Source organism: Oncorhynchus mykiss, chromosome Y (assembly GCF_013265735.2).
Source record: "Oncorhynchus mykiss isolate Arlee chromosome Y, USDA_OmykA_1.1, whole genome shotgun sequence".
Classification (NCBI taxonomy): domain Eukaryota; kingdom Metazoa; phylum Chordata; class Actinopteri; order Salmoniformes; family Salmonidae; genus Oncorhynchus; species Oncorhynchus mykiss.
This window is the reverse complement of record NC_048593.1, coordinates 47365900-47386597: the sequence shown is the minus strand read 5'-3', so window position 1 is coordinate 47386597 and position 20698 is coordinate 47365900. Positions and strand designations below refer to the sequence as shown.

The following is a 20698-nucleotide window of genomic DNA, read 5'->3' as shown; positions in this document are numbered from 1 at the left end:
TAACGCTGCTCTACCACAGGTATATAACACTGCCCTGTCTACCACAGGTATATAACACTGCCCTCTCTACCACAGGTATATAACACTGCCCTGTCTACCACAGGTATATAAGACTTCCCTACCACAGGTATGTAACGCTGCCCTACCACAGGTATATAACACTGCCCTACCACAGGTATATAACACTGCCCTACCACAGGTATATAACGCTGCCCTACCACAGGTATATAACACTGCCCTACCACAGGTATATAACACTGCCCTGTCTACCACATACCACATCATCACCATAGAGACAGGGCCAGGTCAGAGGTTAACTGGTCATTACACTCTACATTAAACTGATATCATCCTCATCACCGTAGAGACAGGGCCAGGTCAGAGGTTAATAAAAACCTTCTGAAGAAAGACACTGAGTGCAGATGCTTTTATTTAGGGCGTACACACACACTTTAAACACACTGTAACATGTTTGCATTGTCATTTCAGAAAATGTCCATAATATACAGGTATCTGCAGTAATAGTGGAATGACAGTGTATCACCATTTTTTATATTTTTTTTAAATGCAGACTTTGTATTTGACAATAAAAGACTGGCTTCTGTCAAGATGGGAAAACTGCACCTTCCCTCTCCTCCATCGACATCACTGAGAGGTGTGGTCATCTCGCCCTCGACACAACGAGCAGTGACAGACTGGGTGAAAGTGGCCAATGTAGAAATCACTTCCTGGTTGCTATAATTCCAGTCTAATCTCAATTAAATTGTATGTGACCTTCCAATATTTTATGGATTCAACAATTGAATCTTTAAAAATGTTATTATAGGCAAGTCAGTTAAGAACAAATTCTTATTTTCAATGACGGGGGAACAGTGGGTTAACTGGTCTAGGAACAGTGGGTTAACTGCCTTGTTCAGGGGAACAGTGGGTTAACTGGCCTAGGAACAGTGGGTTAACTGGTCTAGGAACAGTGGGTTAACTGCCTGTTCAGGGGAACAGTGGGTTAACTGGTCTAGGAACAGTGGGTTAACTGGCCTAGGAACAGTGGGTTAACTGCCTGTTCAGGGGAACAGTGGGTTAACTGCCTTGTTCAGGGGCAGAATGACAGATGTTTTACCTTGTCAGCTCAGGGATTAGATTCATCAACCTTTCGGTTACTAGTCCAACACTCTAACCACTAGGCTACTCCTATGGCAACTTTCACGATAAAATCAAACCATTGCATTTTTTATTCACATATATTTCGTGCATAAAGGCTCTCCAACGCTGTTAATATATTTATTATTATATAAAAACTTTCCTATCTCTAAATAATAAACAAGATCAGAGTATATTTTTTATCTACCAATTGTTGCTGAAAAGTAGATGAATATGCATGTATTTCAGTGATCCCTAATATTCTGAACCGTTCTCTCCATGTATTAGAGTCTGTAGAGAATTAAAAGGTACACCAAATTTAAAGGGATGGCTTTAGATAAAAGTACTGAAAACCCTATTTAATGAAATGACTCCACACGTAAATGAATGACTCCACAAGTAAATCTGTTGGCCAGCAAGTGGGAGGGATTTCAGCAGTTGTATTAAATGTATTCAGCGTGCGAAAGGGAGCCATGCGTGCAAAGCTCATTATGCACCTGCACAAGGTTAGTCTGTATACCAACTACAGAGAAGTGCGAATTCAAGGGGCGTGTTCTGAATCGGGCCTATCACGCCTAAATTATTGTTGTCATGTCATGGTCAGGCAGCAAGGGAAGAATGGGACAAGATCTGAACAGGAGGAGGACGAGACAGGAGGAGGACAGGACCAGGCTTTGGTGTCTCAGGCACAGCTGGGGTCAAGGTTCATGACCTGACAGTGACCCCTCAGGGGAGGGCAGCATAACAGGGCCATGCACACACACAGACTGTCAGTAGCTGTCAATAGCTGTCACTGTCAGTAGCTGTCACAGTAGCTATCACTCTCAGTAGCTGTCAGTAACTGTCACAGTAGCTATCACTCTCAGTAGCTGTCAGTAACTGTCACAGTAGCTATCACTCTCAGTAGCTGTCAGTAGCTGTCACTGTCAGTAGCTGTCAATAGCTGTCAGTAGCTGTCAGTGTCAGTAGCTGTCAGTAGCTGTCAATAGCTGTCACAGTAGCTATCACTCTCAGTAGCTGTCAGTAGCTGTCAGTGTCAGTAGGTTTCACTGTCAGTAGCTGTCAGTAGCTGTCACTGTCAGTAGCTGTCACTGTCAGTAGCTGTCAGTAGCTGTCAGTAGCTGTCACTGTCAGTAGCTGTCACAGTAGCTATCACTCTCAGTAGCTGTCAGTGTCAGTAGGTTTCACTGTCAGTAGCTGTCAATAGCTGTCACTCTCAGTAGCTGTCAGTGTCTGTAGCTGTCACAGTAGCTATCACTCTCAGTAGCTGTCAGTAGCTGTCAGTAACTGTCACAGTAGCTATCACACTCAGTAGCTGTCAGTAACTGTCACAGTAGCTATCACTCTCAGTAGCTGTCAGTAGCTGTCACTGTCAGTAGCTGTCAGTAGCTGTCAGTAGATATAACTGCCAGTAGTTGTCACTGTCAGTAGCTGTCAGTAGATATAACTGTCAGTAGTTGTCACTGTCAGTAGCTGTCCGTAGCTGTCAGTAGTTGTCACAGTAGCTGTCACTGTCAGTAGCTGTCACTGTCAGTAGCTGTCAGTAGTTGTCACTGTCAGTATATGTCAGTAGCTGTCACTGTCAGTAGCTGTCAATAGCTGTCACTGTCAGTAGCTGTCACAGTAGCTATCACTCTCAGTAGCTGTCAGTAACTGTCACAGTAGCTATCACTCTCAGTAGCTGTCAGTAGCTGTCACTGTCAGTAGCTGTCAATAGCTGTCAGTAGCTGTCAGTGTCAGTAGCTGTCAGTAGCTGTCAGTAGCTGTCAATAGCTGTCACAGTAGCTATCACTCTCAGTAGCTGTCAGTAGCTGTCAGTGTCAGTAGGTTTCACTGTCAGTAGCTGTCAGTAGCTGTCACTGTCAGTAGCTGTCAGTAGTTGTCACTGTCAGTATATGTCAGTAGCGGTCACTGTCAGTAGCTGTCAGTTGCTGTCACTGTCAGTAGCTGTCAGTAGATATAACTGTCAGTAGCTGTCAGTAGCTGTCCGTAGCTGTCAGTAGCTGTCACAGTAGCTGTCACTGTCAGTAGCTGTCACTGTCAGTAGCTGTCAGTAGATGTAACTGTCAGTAGCTGTCAGTATATGTCAGTAGTTGTCACTGTCAGTATATGTCAGTAGCTGTCACTGTCAGTAGCTGTCAGTTGCTGTCACTGTCAGTAACTGTCAGTAGCTGTAACTGTCAGTAGTTGGCACTGTCAGTAGCTGTCAGTAGCTGTCACTGTCAGTAGCTGTCAGTTGCTGTCACTGTCAGTAACTGTCAGTAGCTGTAACTGTCAGTAGTTGGCACTGTCAGTAGCTGTCAGTAGCTGTAACTGTCAGTAGTTGTTAGTTGCTGTCACTGTCCAACCACTCTTTGTAGCACTTCCCACCCAGACTGCCCTCGTTGCCATAGTAACCCACAGTGGCCTCCTTCCCATAGCAATCTACACTGGCATCGTTCCCATGACGTCCCAGGCTTCTCTCGTGCTGTTCAGGGTTACCATAGCGGTCCAGGCTGGTTTGGTAAAGACTGTCTCTATAGTGACTAGTGTTGTACAGCTCACTGCTCTTCACCACACGGCCATGAAGACCCAGTCTGTTGTTGTACGTTCCTCCGTTGCCGTGACAACCCAGACTGTTATCGTGTGTCTCTCCGTTGCCATGACGATCCAGACTGTTGTTATAAACCTCTCGGTTACCATGCCGACCCAGACTGTTGTTATAAACCTCTCTGTTGCGACCCAGACTGTTGTGGTAAATGTCTGAGTCGTCTTTGCGTCGCCCCAGACTAAGGTCGTAGAGTTCAGAGGTCAACTGGAAGTTGCTCTCTGTGCTGGCCAGCGTGACGAAACCACTCTCCGTGTCTCGCAGACCCCCCAGGTTGTCATAGTCACCAGGGGACATGTCGGGGGAGGAGCCTAGGAGAAAGAACACAGGCCGTTACTATGGAGAAACAACAGGATCAGTGTTTCCCTTCCCCTTTGAATGAGTCATGGGTAACTGCATACAAAGAGTTTGTCTGAAAGTGGGAGGAGCAACACCAGTGGGTGTGTCGAAAGCTAGTCTCACGAAGCCATGTTGTTGTCACGCCTCCCTTTGAGGTCTGGGGAATTTTGTTTTAGCAAAACTGGTGTGAATGGACCGCTGGCTACATGTTGATTGGATGTTACATTTCAAGACCCCTCCCCTATATGCCTGTTGTTGCTATGTGTTTTGTTATCGTCACTGTTTTCAGATGAGGTAGGACACATTTTACAGAGTTGTTCTGTTTGCTAGTTTGCAAAATAATAACAATTTATTACATTTCAAAAGCGCTTTTCATTATACAATAATTATCTCAAAGTGCATCGAATTAAATAGAAAAATAGTTTAACAATTGAAACAAATATATGTAACCATGTCATGAGAGCAACAATCAAAGTTTAGGAGGAAGGTTAGGCCATCCGGTAATTTATAAAAAAATTAACAAAATATCACATTTACAAACACTACCGTTCGAAAGTTTGTAGTCACTTAGAAATGTCCTTGGTTTTGAAAGAAAATAAATGTTTTGGTCCATTAAAATAACATCAAATTGATCAGAAATAGAGTGTAGACATTGGTCATGTTGTAAATGACTATTGTAACTGGAAATGGCCAATATATTTACCCGCAAAACACCAGTCTCAACGTCAACAGTTAAGAGGCGACTCCGGGATGCTGGCCTTCTAGGCAGAGTTGCAAAGAAAAAGCCATATCTCAGACTGGCCAATAAAAAGAAAAGATTAAGATGGGCAAAAGAACACAGACACTGGACAGAGGAACTCCCGGAGTCGCCTCTTCACTGTTGACGTTGAGACTGGTGTTTTGCGGTTCCTATTTAATTCAGCTGCCAGTTGAGGACTTGTGAGGTGTCTGTTTCTCAAACTAGACACTCTAATGTACTTGTCCTCTTGCTCAGTTGTGCACCGGGGCTTCCCAATCCTCTTTGTATTCTGGTTAGGGACAGTTTACACTCTTCTGTGAAGGGAGTAGTACACAGCGTAGTACGAGATCTTCAGTTTCTTGGCAATTTCTCGCTTGGAATAGCCTTCATGTCTCAGAACAAGAATAGAAGAAAGGTCTTTGTTTCTGGACATTTTGAGCCTGTAATCGAACCCACAAACGCTGATGCTCCAGATTTGTTTTTATTTGTTTTATTTATTTAACTAGGTCAGTTAAGAACAAATTCTTATTTTCAATGAAGGCCTAGGATCAGTGGGTTAAATGTTTACCTTGTCAGCTCGTTGATTCAATCTTACAACCTTTCGTTTACTAGTCCAACGCTCTAACCACTAGGCTACCTGCCGCCCCAGATACTAGTCTAAAGAAGGCCAGGTTTATTGCTTCTTTAATCAGGACAACAGTTTCCAGCTGTGCTAACATAATTGCAAAATGGTTTTCTAATGATTAATTAGCCTTTTAAAGTGATAAACTTTATATATTAGATAACACAACGTTCCATTGGAACACAGGAGTGATGGTTGCTGATAATGGGCCTGTGTACGCCTATGTAGATATTCCATTAAAAAAAAACTACAGTTTCCAGCTACAATAGTAATTTACAACATTAAAAATGTCTACACTGTATTTCTTATCAATTTAATGTTATTTTAATGGACAGAAAATGTGCTTTTCTTTCAGAAACAAGGATATTTCTAAGTGACCCCAAACTTAGAAGTTTACATGTGACTGAATTCAAACCAATTGCCTCCATCAGGTAAAACAGTGCATGTTTCTTACCTCATGTTATTGGACACACACACAACGTAAAGAAAAGTATGAATGTTGCTGCAGAACCTAACAACAGGTGAAAAGGTAGTTTCTGCCAGCCTTTCCAGACAGACATTTTAACTACCAGGGGCACAAGCAGTTCTTAAGGGGCCAGTGCACCATTTGGCCTCTGCTGAGGTTACTCTGCCGAGGTTACTCTGCCGAGGTTACTCTGCCGAGGTGTTACTCTGCCGAGGTTACTCTGCCGAGGTTACTCTGCCGATGTTACTCTGCTGAGTCTTTAGTACAAGGATGATCCACAGTGTACATTAGAAATAGTCTCTCGTTACCATCCTGCAGTACTGCAGAAGTCTACAGTCAGGAAGACGTACTGCAGCAGTCTACAGTCAGGAAGACATACTGCAGCAGTCTACAGTCAGGAAGACATACTGCAGCAGTCTACAGTCAGGAAGACATACTGCAGCAGTCTACAGTCAGGAAGACATACTGCAGCAGTCTACAGTCAGGAAGACATACTGCAGCAGTCTACAGTCAGGAAGACGTACTGCAGCAGTCTACAGTCAGGAAGACGTACTGCAGCAGTCTACAGTCAGGAAGACGTACTGCAGCAGTCTACAGTCAGGAAGACGTACTGCAGCAGTCTACAGTCAGGAAGACGTACTGCAGCAGTCTACAGTCAGGAAGACATACTGCAGCAGTCTACAGTCAGGAAGACGTACTGCAGCAGTCTACAGTCAGGAAGACGTACTGCAGAAGTCTACAGTCAGGAAGACATACTGCAGCAGTCTACAGTCAGGAAGACGTACTGCAGCAGTCTACAGTCAGGAAGACATACTGCAGCAGTCTACAGTCAGGAAGACGTATTGACTGTCATTAGTATATTCTACAATGTTTTATCATTCATTATTATAAAATCCCATTTTGGAGAATGGGTTAAAGTTATGTATAGTAACACCAGGCGTAAAATGTTCAATATAGGCTACTTCTCAGAAAGAATTAAACTGTCAAGAGGAGTAAAACAAGGTTGTCCACTATTTATTTCTGGTCATCGAAATGTTAGCTATTATTATTTTTTATTTAACCTGCATTTAACTAGGCAAGTCAGTTAAGAAGAAATTATTATTTACAATGACAGCCTACCCCGGCCAAACCCTAACCCAGATGATGCTGGGCCAATTGTGTGCCGCCCTATAGGACCCCCAATCACTGCCGGTTGGTTTGGAATCAAACCAGGGTCTGTAGTGATGCCTCTAGCACTGAGATGCAGTGCCTTAGACCGCTGCGCCACTCGGGAGCCCAAATCAGATCCAACAATAATATCAAGGGCCTAGAATTCCAGTGCTTAAAAACAAAGGTGTCATTGTACGCTGATGATTCATGTTTTCTCTTAACTCTACATGTGAATCCCTCCACAGCCTCATAGAGGATCTAGTTAGCAAGATCTTATCCATTTTTGCTACCATGGAAAGGAAAGGTACCTGTCTATCTGTGGAAAAATCACTCTTTAGTCATATCCCAGTTTACCCTGATTAACTCTTTAGTCATATCCTAGTTTACCTATTTGCTTATGGGCTTGCCTACACCTAGCGACTTGTTTTTAAAATTAGATGATCAAAAAAGATTCCATTTTATTTGGAACGGCAAGCCAGACAAAATTAAACGGGTCTATCTATCTATAGATAGATAGATATCATCCTAACCAACTTGCCCTCCAAATACACCTCTGCTGTTTTCAACCAAGATCTCAGCGATCACTGCCTCATTGCCTGCATCCGTAATGGGTCTGCGGTCAAACAACCACCCCTCATCACTGTCAAACGCTCCCTAAAACACTTCAGCGAGCAGGTCTTTCTAATCGACCTGGCCGGGGTATCCTGGAAGGAAATTGACCTCATCTCGTCAGTAGAGGATGCTTGGTTATTCTTTAAAAGTGCTTTCCTCACAATCTTAAATAAGCATAATTTGCAAATAAATAAATTAAAAATCCTACAATGTGATTTTCTGGATTTCTTTTCTAATTTTGTCTGTCATAGTTGAAGGGTACCTATGATTAAAATTACAGGCCTCTCTCATCTTTTTAAGTGGGAGAACTTGCACAATTGGTGGCTGACTAAATACTTTTTGCCCCACTGTATTTATGGGGGATTAAACCATCCCAACTCCCCAGATTTTGCTGCAAAGAGACAGAATCATTAGATCATATGTTTTGGTACTGTTGCGACGACCCTCCTACTCTGTCTGCCGAATTCTTTCTCTCTGCTCTTGTTTTCCTTAATAGGATGTCGATGGGCGGTTTTTGGTATTGCATTTTGGGGCTTCTTTGTGTTCATTTGTTATGATTTGTTTTGGCACATCTCAACACCCCTCATTAATCACCATCTATACATGCGTCCACTCATTTACACTACTGACTACTGACTACACACACCATTGTTACTTGGATATAGGTTACTTTGTTTAATAAATATATTTTTGTTATTTCTTTATCTCTGCATTGTCTCCCTCTTTGTTATGGGCTACGAGCCAGTTCGCAACACTGTCCATATGTACCTTTCTTTTGGTAAAAGGTTCAGGAATGGCTGACTCTGCAAATAGCACTGCAAGGTGATAAAAAAAATCATAGTCAATCAATAATATAATAAAACTCTTAGCAAAAATGATTATCTTAAATTTACAATCTGTAGAAACAGAATAGAAATGCACAGTTGGACTATACAGTGCATTTGTAAAGTATTCAGACCCCTTGATTTTTTCCACATTTTGTTGAGTTACAGCCTTATTTTAAAATAGATTAAATTGTTTTTTTCCCCCTGATCAATCTACACACAATACCTCATAATGACAAAACAAAAACAGATTTTGGAAAATGTATTGTCGAATCAGAAACCGTTTCCAATAATAATAAAACATCTGTCTGTGGCCTTGAGTAAGGCACTTAACCCCTTCATTTTCTCCAGTACATCTACGGTTGACCCTGTACAACACCACATTACACTGACCCTGGACAACACCACATTACACTGCACCAGTGACAATAAAACATATGTTTACCTAAGAAGGAAGTGTTCTTGGTGTGGGGGCGTGTTCCAGCCAGGTCGGCCTCCTGCTGGGAGCGAATCACGTTGTAGACGTCAGGCGGCTGGGCGGGGTTTGGACAGGACCCTGGGTCGCTAGGACACACCTCTGTCTGCTGCTCACGCCGCTTCCTCCTACACACAGAGACAGTGAGCTTCCTCCTACACACAGAGACAATGAGCTTCCTCCTACACACAGAGACAGTGAGCTTCCTCCTACACACAGAGACAGTGAGCTTCCTCCTACACACAGAGACAATGAGCTTCCTCCTACACACAGAGACAGTGAGCTTCCGCCTACACACAGAGACAATGAGCTTCCTCCTACACACAGAGACAATGAGCTTCCTCCTACACACAGAGACAATGAGCTTCCTCCTACACACAGAGACAGTGAACTTCCTCCTACACACAGAGACAGTGAGCTTCCTTCTACACACAGAGACAGTGAGCTTCTGGAATAGATATATTGACAGTCACTAAATCAGTCAATGCATTATTCTCAATCTGATAGTATGAATGCTATCCATACTACCAGTCTATCTCATGCTAGTTAGTACTTGCTCCTCACCGTCGAGCCAGCAGCGTGAAGCAGAAGACCGCAGTTGCTATTAGTAACACCATCAACAACGGGATGATGGGCAGGACTATGTAAACAATGTTCAGAGCTGAAACAGACACACACAGTTCAGAGACATGCACAAAAAACACACACACGGTAAGAGGTCAGGGTAATAGGTTAGAGGTCAGGGTACCTGGGGTCTGTCTCTTCTCTTCAGTGTCAAAGGTCGTGGTCAGGGGTGACAGAGACAAGGGAGGAACCTCTGTAGACAGGAACATTAATGTTCATTCATTTAGTTATATCTATCGATTCTCATCTATACATAGTCATTTAGTTATATCTATCTATACTCATAGTAATTTAGTTATATCTATCTATACTCATAGTCATTTAGTTATATCTATCTATACTCATAGTCATTTAGTTATATCTATCTATACTCATAGTCATTTAGTTATATCTGTCACGCGGGACTAGGTGGGTGAGGAAGGAATCAGGCGCAGAGAGTTCCACTGGGAAAAAGTGCTCTTTTAATATGGCACAAAAAATGACAAGCCCAACAACACAGGGCGCGGACAGTAAATGACAAGCCCAACAACACAGGGTGCGGACAGTAAATGACAAGCCCAACAACACAGGGCGCGGACAGTAAATGACAAGCCCAACAACACAGGGCGGGGACAGTAAAAGACAAGCCCAACAACACAGGGCGCGGACAGTAAATGACAAGCCCAACAACACAGGGCGCGGACAGTAAATGACAAGCCCAACAACACAGGGCGCGGACAGTAAATGACAAGCCCAACAACACAGGGCGCGGACAGTAAATGACAAGCCCAACAACACAGGGCGCGGACAGTAAATGACAAGCCCAACAACACAGGGCGCGGACAGTAAATGACAAGCCCGACAGGGCGCGGACAGTAAAAGACAAGCCCAACAACACAGGGCGGGGACAGTAAATGACAAGCCCAACAACACAGGGCGCGGACAGTAAAAGTGACTACCCAAAACACAGGGTGCCAAGTTTCAAGAAAGTGAAATATAGTAGAGAGAATTATTTATTTCAGCTTTTATTTCTTTCATCACATTCCCAGTGGGTCAGAAGTTTACATACACTTAATTAGTATTTGGTAACATTGCCTTTAAATTGTTTAACTTGGGTCAAGTTTTTCTGGTAGCCTTCCACAAGCTTCCCACAATAATTTGGGTGAATTTTGGCCCATTCCTCCTGACAGAGCTGGTATAGGTCAGGGCTTTGTGACGGCCTCTCCAAAACCTTGACTTTGTTGTCCTTAAGCCATTTTGCGACAACTTTGGAAGAATTCTTGGGGTCATTGTCCATTTGGAAGACCCATTAGTGACCAAGCTTTAACTTCCTGACTGACGTCTTGAGATTTTCCTAACTCACAATGCCATCTATTTTGTGAAGTGCACCAGTCCCTCCTGCAGCAAAGCACCCCCACAACATGATGCTGCCACCCCCGTGCTTCACAGTTGGGATGGTGTTCTTCGGCTTGCAAGCCTCACCCTTTTTCCTCCAAACATAACGATGGTCATTATGACCAAACAGTTGCATTTTTGTTTCATCAGACCAGAGGACATTTGCACTTTTCACATCAAAGTACGTTCATCTCTACAAGACAGAACGCATCTCCTTCCTGAGTGGTATGACGGCTGCATGATCCCATGACATTTATACGTGCATACTATTGTTTGTACAGATGAACTTGGTATCTTCAGGCGTTTGGAAATTGCTCCCAAGGATGAACCAGACTTGTGGAGGTCTTAAAAAAAAATCTGAGGTCTTGGCTGAATTCTTTTGATTTTCCCATGATGTCAAGCAAAGAGACACTGAGTTTTAAGATAGGCCTTGAAATACATCCACAGGTAAACCTCCAAACAGGTACACACCTAATTTACTCAAATGATGGCAAGTAGCCTATCAGAAGCTTCTAAAGCCATGACATCATTTTCTGGAATTTTCCAAGCTGTTTAAAGGCACAGTCAACTTAGTTTATGTAAACTTGTAAACTTCTGACCATTGTGATACAGTGAATTATAAGGGAAATAATCTGTCTGTAAACAATTGCTGGAAAAATTACTTGTGTCATGCACAAAGTAGATGTCCTAACCAACTTGCCAAAACTATAGTTTGTTAACATGAAATTTGTGGAGTGATTGAAAAAATGAGTTATGACTCTAACCTAAGTGTATGTAAAGTTTCCGACTTCAACAATACATAGTAATTTAGTTAAATCTATCTATACATCTAGTGGAAAGCCTTCCCAGAAAAGTGGAGGCTGTTATAGCAGCAATGTTCCAACATCTAATGGAAAGCCTTCCCAGAAGAGTGGAGGCTGTTATAGCAGCAATGTTCCTACATCTAGTGGAAAGCCTTCCCTGAAGAGTGGAGGCTGTTATAGCAGCAATGTTCCAGCATCTAGTGAAAAACCTTCCCTGAAGAGTGGAGGCTGTTATAGCAGCAAAGGGGGACCAACTCCATATTAATGACTTCCCAGAAGAGTGGAGGTTGTTACAGCAGCAAAGGGGGACCAACTCCATATTAATGACTTCCCAGAAGAGTGGAGGCTGTTATAGCAGTAAAGGGGGGACCAACTCCATATTAATGCCCATGATGTTGGAATGAGATGTTCAACGAGAAGATGTCCACATACTTTTGGTCATGTAGTGTACCTATTAATATTCAGACCTCATTAATACCATGAATATTCAGACACTTTAAGTAGCGTTGTTACCTGGGTGTGCAGTGTTGGGGGAGGGTTCAGGAGCCTTCTCTGGAACACAACACAATCAATCAGTTATAAAACCCTTTTAACATGAGCAGATGTAACAAAGATGTCACAACAACCCAACCTAAAACTCCAAACAGCAATCAGTGCAGATGTAGAAGCACTGTGGCTAGGAAAAACTCCCTAGAAAGGAAGGAACCTAGGAAGCAACCAAGAGAGGACTGAGGCTCTGAGGGGTGGCCAGTCATCTACTGGCTGTACTGGGTAGACCAGAGGAACCAGGCTCTGAGGGGTGACCAGTCCTCTACTGACTGTACTGGGTAGACCAGAGGAACCAGGCTCTGAGGGGTGACCAGTCCTCTACTGACTGTACTGGGTAGACCAGAGGAACCAGGCTCTGAGGGGTGGCCAGTCCTCTACTGGTTGTACTGGGTAGAGCGGAACCAGGCTCTGAGGGGTGACCAGTCCTCTACTGGCTGTACTGGGTAGAGAGGAACCAGGCTCTGAGGGGTGACCAGTCCTCCACTGGCTGTACTGGGTAGACCAGAGGAACCAGGCTCTGAGGGGTATCTGCTGTGTACTATCATCTGTGTGTGTGTGTGTGTGTGTGTGTGTCTGTGTGTGTGTGTGTGTGTGTGTGTGTGTGTGTGTGTGTGTGTGTGTGTGTGTGTGTGTGTGTATGTGTGTGTGTGTGTGTGTGTGTTTGTGTGTGTGTACCTGCAGTGTACTTGCAGATGAAATTGTTCTTGGTGTCACAGTTGTCATCGTTCCAATGGAACATGTAGAGTCCTCCGAGGCCGGGCGGGGCGGACGGTTGGTGGTACATCACCACACACACCTCGTAACCACAGGACGGCTCGTCCCAGTGCCAGTTCCTAACACACACGCATGCAGGAACAAACACACACAGCAACACACATATGTAAAGTTACACACCGCTGTCTATTATTATATGAACTATTCCATGTAAGCAGAAGGAGGCGTGGCTTAAAGCAGACCCAGCCAATGAAGGTGTGGCTTAAAGCAGACCTAGCTGAAGGAGGCGGGGCTTAGAGCAGACCCAACTGAAGGAGGCGTGGCTTAACGCAAACCCATTTGAAGGAGGCTGGGCTTAAAGTAGACCAACCTGAAGGAGGTGTGGCTTAGAGCAGACCCACCTGGTGGAGGCGTGGCTTAAAGCAGACCCACCTGAAGGAGGCGTGGCTTAAAGCAAACCCTACTGAAGGAGGCTGGGCTTAAAGTAGACCCACCTGAAGGAGGTGTGGCTTAGAGCAGACCCACCTGATGGAGGCGGGGCTTAGAACAGACCCACCTGATGGAGGCGGGGCTTAGAGCAGACCCACCTGAAGGAGGCGAGGCTCCCGTCGGTCCAGTAGTACTGTGAGGGACAGTCGTCAACGTTTTCCGTGTCACCATGGTTACGACGTAGGCCAATCCAGAAGTCTCCGTCGGAGGGACGGAGCTCAGTGACAAGCTGCTCTATGATTCGCTGCTCGGCCGGTGACTCAACGCTCAGCAGCTCCCCTCCGTCACGGCGACACGCTAGCTTTGCCTCCAGGAAGCTGAGCCGCCGTCCAGGGTCAGAAAAATATGCCAGTTTATAGCAGGGCCGGCCCCGATCCACCCTACACACACGCTGGCCTACACACGCACAGACACACACGGTTACTATTGCTACGTACATCGATGGGGAAATTTACACTAATAATAACTAGCTAAATTGGGACAGACATTTTTTATTCATACTGGTTAATAAACAACCCTGCACCTCACCTCTGACTTCAAACAACTCCGCTATGGAGGGACAGACAGACAGACAGACAGACAGACAGACAGACAGACAGACAGACAGACAGACAGAGAGAGAGAGAGAGGGGCCAGTTAATGTCATGTTATTGTATGTTATATTTCTGTGTTAAATGAAACCCCCTCTACAGTGACATCACTTACACAGCCTTCCAATATAATAACATCAACAACATTCTGATGTAGATGAGAGAGATTAGGCTAGGGCGGTATCCAGATTGTCATACCTTCATACCGACTTTGTGCCATACCGGGATATTCAGTACTACCGGCACTGAACACAAGGGGGCGCTGTTTTCAACCCCATTGATAATCTGTAATCCAAAAGGTTTAGCAATGCTAACAAGTACATGTACAATCCCATAGAGAATGTATTTTATAGTGTCTGACCTAAACTATACAAGTATACAATTAACTCAAAAATGCTACTCACATTTTGCGGCACACACATAACTAATTTTAGCCATCAAGGCTCTTGACCCAGGGGATTCTCTGCTGTTACCAAGCGAATGCTTGATTTTGGAAGACGCTAACCACTTAGCTAGATAGCTAAATAGTTACGACACTGTAAAATAGCAAACCAAATCCACAACTGCAGAACATTTAGCACATTTTAGACAGTTATCTTAATAGCTGCAAGATATCTAGCTGGCAAACATTTAATTACGAATTCCATACTGTAATTAGATCACCTAGCGCATGCTGCCCAACACTTAAAAAGTAGCAACAAATATTCTAATTGTTTTCTAAATAGATTTTTCCAAATACCCCGGTATGTATGGTATACCTCCCAAGCCTAAGAGAGAACTAACCATTGTCTGTATCTGAAGAACAGAGATAATAGAGAACCAAACACAGTCTGTATCTGAGGATAGAGAACCAACCACTGTCTGTATCTGATGATAGAGAACCAACCACTGTCTGTATCTGAGGAACAGAGATAATAGAGAACCAAACACAGTCTGTATCTGAGGAACAGAGATGATAGAGAACCAACCACTGTCTGTATTTGAGGAACAGAGATGATAGAGAACCAACCACTGTCTGTATCTGATGATAGAGAACCAACCACTGTCTATATCTGAGGATAGAGAACCAACCACTGTCTGTATCTGAGGATAGAGAACCAACCACTGTCTATATCTGATGATAGAGAACCAACCACTGTTTATATCTGATGACAGAGAACCAACCACTGTCTGTATCTGATGACAGAGAACCAAACACTGTAACTCCACATTGATCTGGTACTGGTATTCCCTGTATATAGCTCCACATTTATCTGGTACTGATACTCCCTGTATATAGCTCCACATTAATCTGGTATGTGTAATCCCTGAACACAGTGCAACACTGATCTGGAACCTCCTGTATATAGCTCCACATTGATCTGGTACTCCCTGTAAACAGCTCCACATTGATCTGGTACTGGTACTCCCTGTATACAGCCCCACATTGATCTTGTACTCCCTGTATATAGCTCTACATTGATCTGGTACTCCCTGTATATAGCTCCACATTGATCTGGTACTCCCAGTATATAGCTCCACATTGATCTGGTACTTCCTGTATATAGCTCCACATTGATCTGGTTCTCCCTGGATATAGCTCTGCATTTATCTGGTATTCCCTGTATATAGCTCCACATTGATCTGGTTCTCCCTGGATATAGCTCTGCATTTATCTGGTATTCCCTGTATATAGCTCCACATTGATCTGGTACTGGTACTTCCTGTATATAGCTCCACATTGATCTGGTACTGATACTCCCTGTAAATAGCTCCACATTGATCTGCTACCTCCTGTATATAGCTCCACATTGATCCGGTACTCCCTGTATATAGCTCCACATTGATCTGGTACCTCCTGTATATAGCTCCACATTGATCTGGTACTCCCTGTAAACAGCTCCACATTGATCTGGTACTGCTACTCCCTGTATATAGCTCCACATTGATCTGGTACTCCCTGTATATAACTCCACATTGATCTGGACCTGGTACTCCCTGTATACAGCCCCACATTGATCTTGTACTCCCTGTATATAGTTCCACATTGATCTGGTACTGCTACTCCCTGTATATAACTCCACATTGATCTGGACCTGGTACTCCCTGTATATAGCTCCACATTGATCTGGTACTGCTACTCCCTGTATATAGCTCCACATTGATCTGGTACTTCCTGTATACAGCTCCACATTGATCTGGTACTGGTACTCCCTGTATACAGCTCCACATTGATCTGGTACTTCCTGTATATAGCTCCACATTGATCTGGTTCTCCCTGGATATAGCTCTGCATTTATATGGTATTCCCTGTATATAGCTCCACATTGATCTGGTACCTCCTGTATATAGCTCCACATTGATCTGGTACCTCCTGTATATAGCTCCACATTGATCTGGTACTCCCTGTAAACAGCTCCACATTGATCTGGTACTGCTACTCCCTGTATATAGCTCCACATTGATCTGGTACTCCCTGTATATAACTCCACATTGATCTGGACCTGGTACTCCCTGTATACAGCCCCACATTGATCTTGTACTCCCTGTATATAGTTCCACATTGATCTGGTACTGCTACTCCCTGTATATAACTCCACATTGATCTGGACCTGGTACTCCCTGTATATAGCTCCACATTGATCTGGTACTGCTACTCCCTGTATATAGCTCCACATTGATCTGGTACTTCCTGTATACAGCTCCACATTGATCTGGTACTGGTACTCCCTGTATACAGCTCCACATTGATCTGGTACTTCCTGTATATAGCTCCACATTGATCTGGTTCTCCCTGGATATAGCTCTGCATTTATATGGTATTCCCTGTATATAGCTCCACATTGATCTGGTACTGCTACTCCCTGTATATAGCTCCACATTGATCTGGTACAGGTACTTACTGTATATAGCTCCACATTGATCTGGTACTGATACTCCCTGTAAATAGCTCCAAATTGATCTGGTACTCCCTGTATATAGCTCCACATTGATCTGGTACTCCCTGTATATAGCTCCACATTGATCTGGTACTCCCTGTATATAGCTCCACATTGATCTGGTACTTCCTGTATATATCTCCACATTGATCTGGTACTTCCTGTATATATCTCCACATTGATCTGGTACTGGTACTCCCTGTATATAGCTCCACATTGATCTGGTACTCCCTGTATATAGCTCCACATTGATCTGGTACTGGTACTCCCTGTATAGAGCTCCACATTGATCTGGTACTTCCTGTATATAGCTCCACAATGATCTGGTACTGCTACTCTCTGTATATAGCTCCACATTGATCTGGTACTCCCTGTATATAACTCCACATTGATCTGGACCTGGTACTCCCTGTATATAGCTCCACATTGATCTGGTACTCCCTGTATATAGCTCCAAATTGATCTGGTACTCCCTGTATATAGCTCCACATTGATCTGGTACTCCCTGTATATAGCTCCACATTGATCTGGTACTTCCTGTATATAGCTCCACATTGATCTGGTACTCCCTATATATAGCTCCACATTGATCTGGTACTCCCTGTATATAGCTCCACATTGATTTGGTACTTGTACTCCCTGTACATAGCTCCACATTGATCTGGTACTTCCTGTATATAGCTCAACATTGATCTGGTACTCCCTGTATATAGCTCCACATTGATCTGGTACTGGTACTCTCTGTATATAGCTCCACATTGATCTGGTACTGCTACTCCCTGTATATAACTCCACATTGATCTGATACTGGTACTCCCTGTATATAGCTCCACATTGTTCTGGTACTGGTACTCCCTGTATATAGCTCCACATTGATCTGGTACGTTCTCTATATAACTCCACATTGATCTGGTACTCCCAATATATAGCTCCACATTGATCTGGTACTCCCTGTATATAGCTCCACGTTGATCTGGTATTGGTACTCCCTCTATATAGCTCCACATTGTTCTGGTACTGGTACTTCCTGTATATAACTCCACATTGATCTGGTACTTCCTCTATATAGCTTCACATTGATCTGGTACTTCCTGTATATATCTCCACATTGATCTGGTACTGGTACTCCCTGTATATAGCTCCACATTGATCTGGTACTCCCTGGATATAGCTCCACATTGATCTGGTACTGGTACTCCCTGGATATAGCTCCACATTGATCTGGTATTCCCTGTATATAGCTCCACATTGATCTGGTACTCCCTGTATATAGCTCCACATTGATCTGGTACTCCCAGTATATAGCTCCACATTGATCTGGTACTTCCTGTATATAGCTCCACATTGATCTGGTACTGGTACTTCCTGTATATAGCTCCACATTGATCTGGTACTGGTACTTCCTGTATATAGCTCCACATTGATCTGGTACTGGTAGTCCCTGTATATAGCTCCACATTGTTCTGGCACTGGTACTCCCTGTATATAGCTCCACATTGATCTGGTACTGGTACTTCCTGTATATAGCTCCACATTGATCTGGTACTGGTACTTCCTGTATATAGCTCCACATTGATCTGGTACTGGTACTTCCTGTATATAGCTCCACATTGATCTGGTACTGGTACTCCCTGTATATAACTCCTCATTGATCTGGTACTCCCTGTATGTAGCTCCACATTGATCAGGTACTGGTACTCCCTGTATGTAGCTCCACATTGATCTGATACTTCCTGTATTTAAATCCAATCTTTTATTTTATTCCTCGTGTTACTATTTAATTTAAAAAAAAAATGTTATTTTTAAACTCTGCATCGCGTCAGCAAGCATTTCACGATAAAGTCTATACTAGTTGTGTACAGCACATGTGACAAATACAATTTAATTTGGTGTGTGTGTGTGTCACTCACCGGTGATAAGGCTGGCCGCAGCAGACTGGAGCAAAGACACAACAATCAGATTCACCATCTGGTCCTTCCTCCTTCTCTTCTTCACCTCTCCTTCCATCAGAGAACTGACCAACTGAAGCCCCGAAGTCAGATATACAGGCTTTAACAACGCACTACAGTACAGGCTACTATCTACTCAAGATAATAGAGACCAGGCTTACTACAGAGAGACTCTCCCTACACACACTGAACCACTAGTAGAGAGAGAGAGTGTATGTGGATGTAATCTTTTAAGAGCAGTTTTAATGATGATGATGAGGAGGAGGAGGAGAAGGAGGACGTTAGTTATTGATCTTGAACGTCGGGGGAGGAGAAGAAGGAGTGATCTAATCAGCAGAGTGCTGTTGGTTCTAAACGCTGACTAGACTACAGGCACACTACAGACAGACACTACTGACAGACTACAGACAGTAGCGTAACTGGTATCGTCTGTCAGCAGACTGGGATGACTCGACAACTAACGAGGAGGAGATTTTTTTGTCACCGATCATTTGGACCAAACGAGCATCTGATGTAATATGCTGGTAAAGTTATGACATTATTAGCACTGAACATGTAAACAATTAAGCTATTGGTGACAAACATTCAGTTGGAACGTTAATGATACTTATGTGATAATACCCGAGAAGCCGGTGTTTGGAGGATATGTTGAAACGCCACCCAGTAGTTCGTTCTAAATGTTCTATTGCCATACTGGCTGGCAACATTCTTATCCCTTGCTTGCTAGCTAGCCAACTACGGCTAACTCACAGTCAGGTCAAACAGACAGAATAACAACAGCAGCTGCATTTGTTTAAGCTGTTTTCTAGTGACATTTATTTGGATACATCCATAGCAATGAGCTAATGATGCACGATTTCGTCCGGCGTAGAAAATGTTCTCTCTCATCAGGACACTGTTGTTCAGAGGAGCTAGCCAACAACACAGCTAACACGATCACTTCAAACTGAAGCTGGAAAGACAGCAAACTAGCTGCACTTCTTTTCGTTTGACCTTTTCTCAATGTACATTTCTTTGTCTATATCCATAAACATGATGCCAGCTAATTAATGATTTCAACTGGCTGAGATAGGCTGCCTGCCTCTCTCTCGTGTCCCGACTCTCGACACGTTCATTACTATGGGACAGGTGAAGATTGAATTTCAATACTGAAACAATGTCAGAGGGACAGACAATAAGGTTTATACAAATCTCCGCTGTTGAAAACTAAATGTTAGTCAAAAAGACATTTGAGATATTGTCTAGATGCTTTATATAGTGAAGATCAAGTTTATACATTACCTGGCTGGGCTGATGAGACAGTGGATTGCACAGTCAGATGGAACAGAAATAAATAGGCATTTTAACGTCATAGATTTAGCCGGTGGTAACTTGGGGATTAGACACAGGCTGGAATGAACTTTTAACCAATCAGCATTAGACCCACTCATTGTATAAATAGAAATAAACTTTAACCAATATCTTCGTGTTAGAGACCTCAGAAAGCTCAGACTTAAACTCACATTCACCAGCTCTACAAGCGCTACAGTGTCAAAATACGTTAGTTGATCACCAAATATCGAGTTTTGCTGAGCAACTATTTACTTTAACTTACGGTCAAAAAATCTAAATGTACAAGCAACTGGAAAAAAATCCTATTTGGCAAATCAATCATTAATCAAATCAGCCACGCGCAGGAAGTACACAACAGCTCAATACGCTGGGAGGTGCCACGCACAGGAAGTCCACAACAGCTCAA

General features: G+C 43.5%; 1 protein-coding gene across 1 annotated transcript; it reads right to left on the bottom strand.

Moving 5' to 3' along the window:
- Positions 1 to 1068: 1068 nt before the first annotated feature.
- Positions 1069 to 19504, bottom strand: layna (layilin a). Its single transcript, XM_036968082.1, has 9 exons — positions 18922 to 19504; positions 14032 to 14052; positions 13602 to 13899; positions 12976 to 13133; positions 12265 to 12303; positions 9699 to 9767; positions 9515 to 9611; positions 8921 to 9078; positions 1069 to 4035 (listed from the first exon to the last, which is right to left on the bottom strand). The coding sequence occupies exons 1-9, from the start codon at positions 19016 to 19018 to the stop codon at positions 3464 to 3466; spliced, it is 1509 nt and encodes a 502-aa protein (XP_036823977.1). The 5' UTR covers positions 19019 to 19504; the 3' UTR covers positions 1069 to 3463.
- Between the last annotated feature and the right edge of the window lie 1194 nt (positions 19505 to 20698).

Excerpts from the sequence above, each read along its gene's own strand:
- layna (XM_036968082.1), bottom strand. The coding sequence starts at position 19,018 with ATGGAAGGAGAGGTGAAGAAGAGAAGGAGGAAGGACCAGATGGTGAAT. Across the intron at positions 13,134-13,601 it reads GGGAGCCTCGCCTCCTTCAG|GAACTGGCACTGGGACGAGC; the intron begins GTGGGTCTGCTC and ends CGTGTGTGTTAG. Across the intron at positions 9,079-9,514 it reads TTCACGCTGCTGGCTCGACG|GAGGAAGCGGCGTGAGCAGC; the intron begins GTGAGGAGCAAG and ends CTCTGTGTGTAG.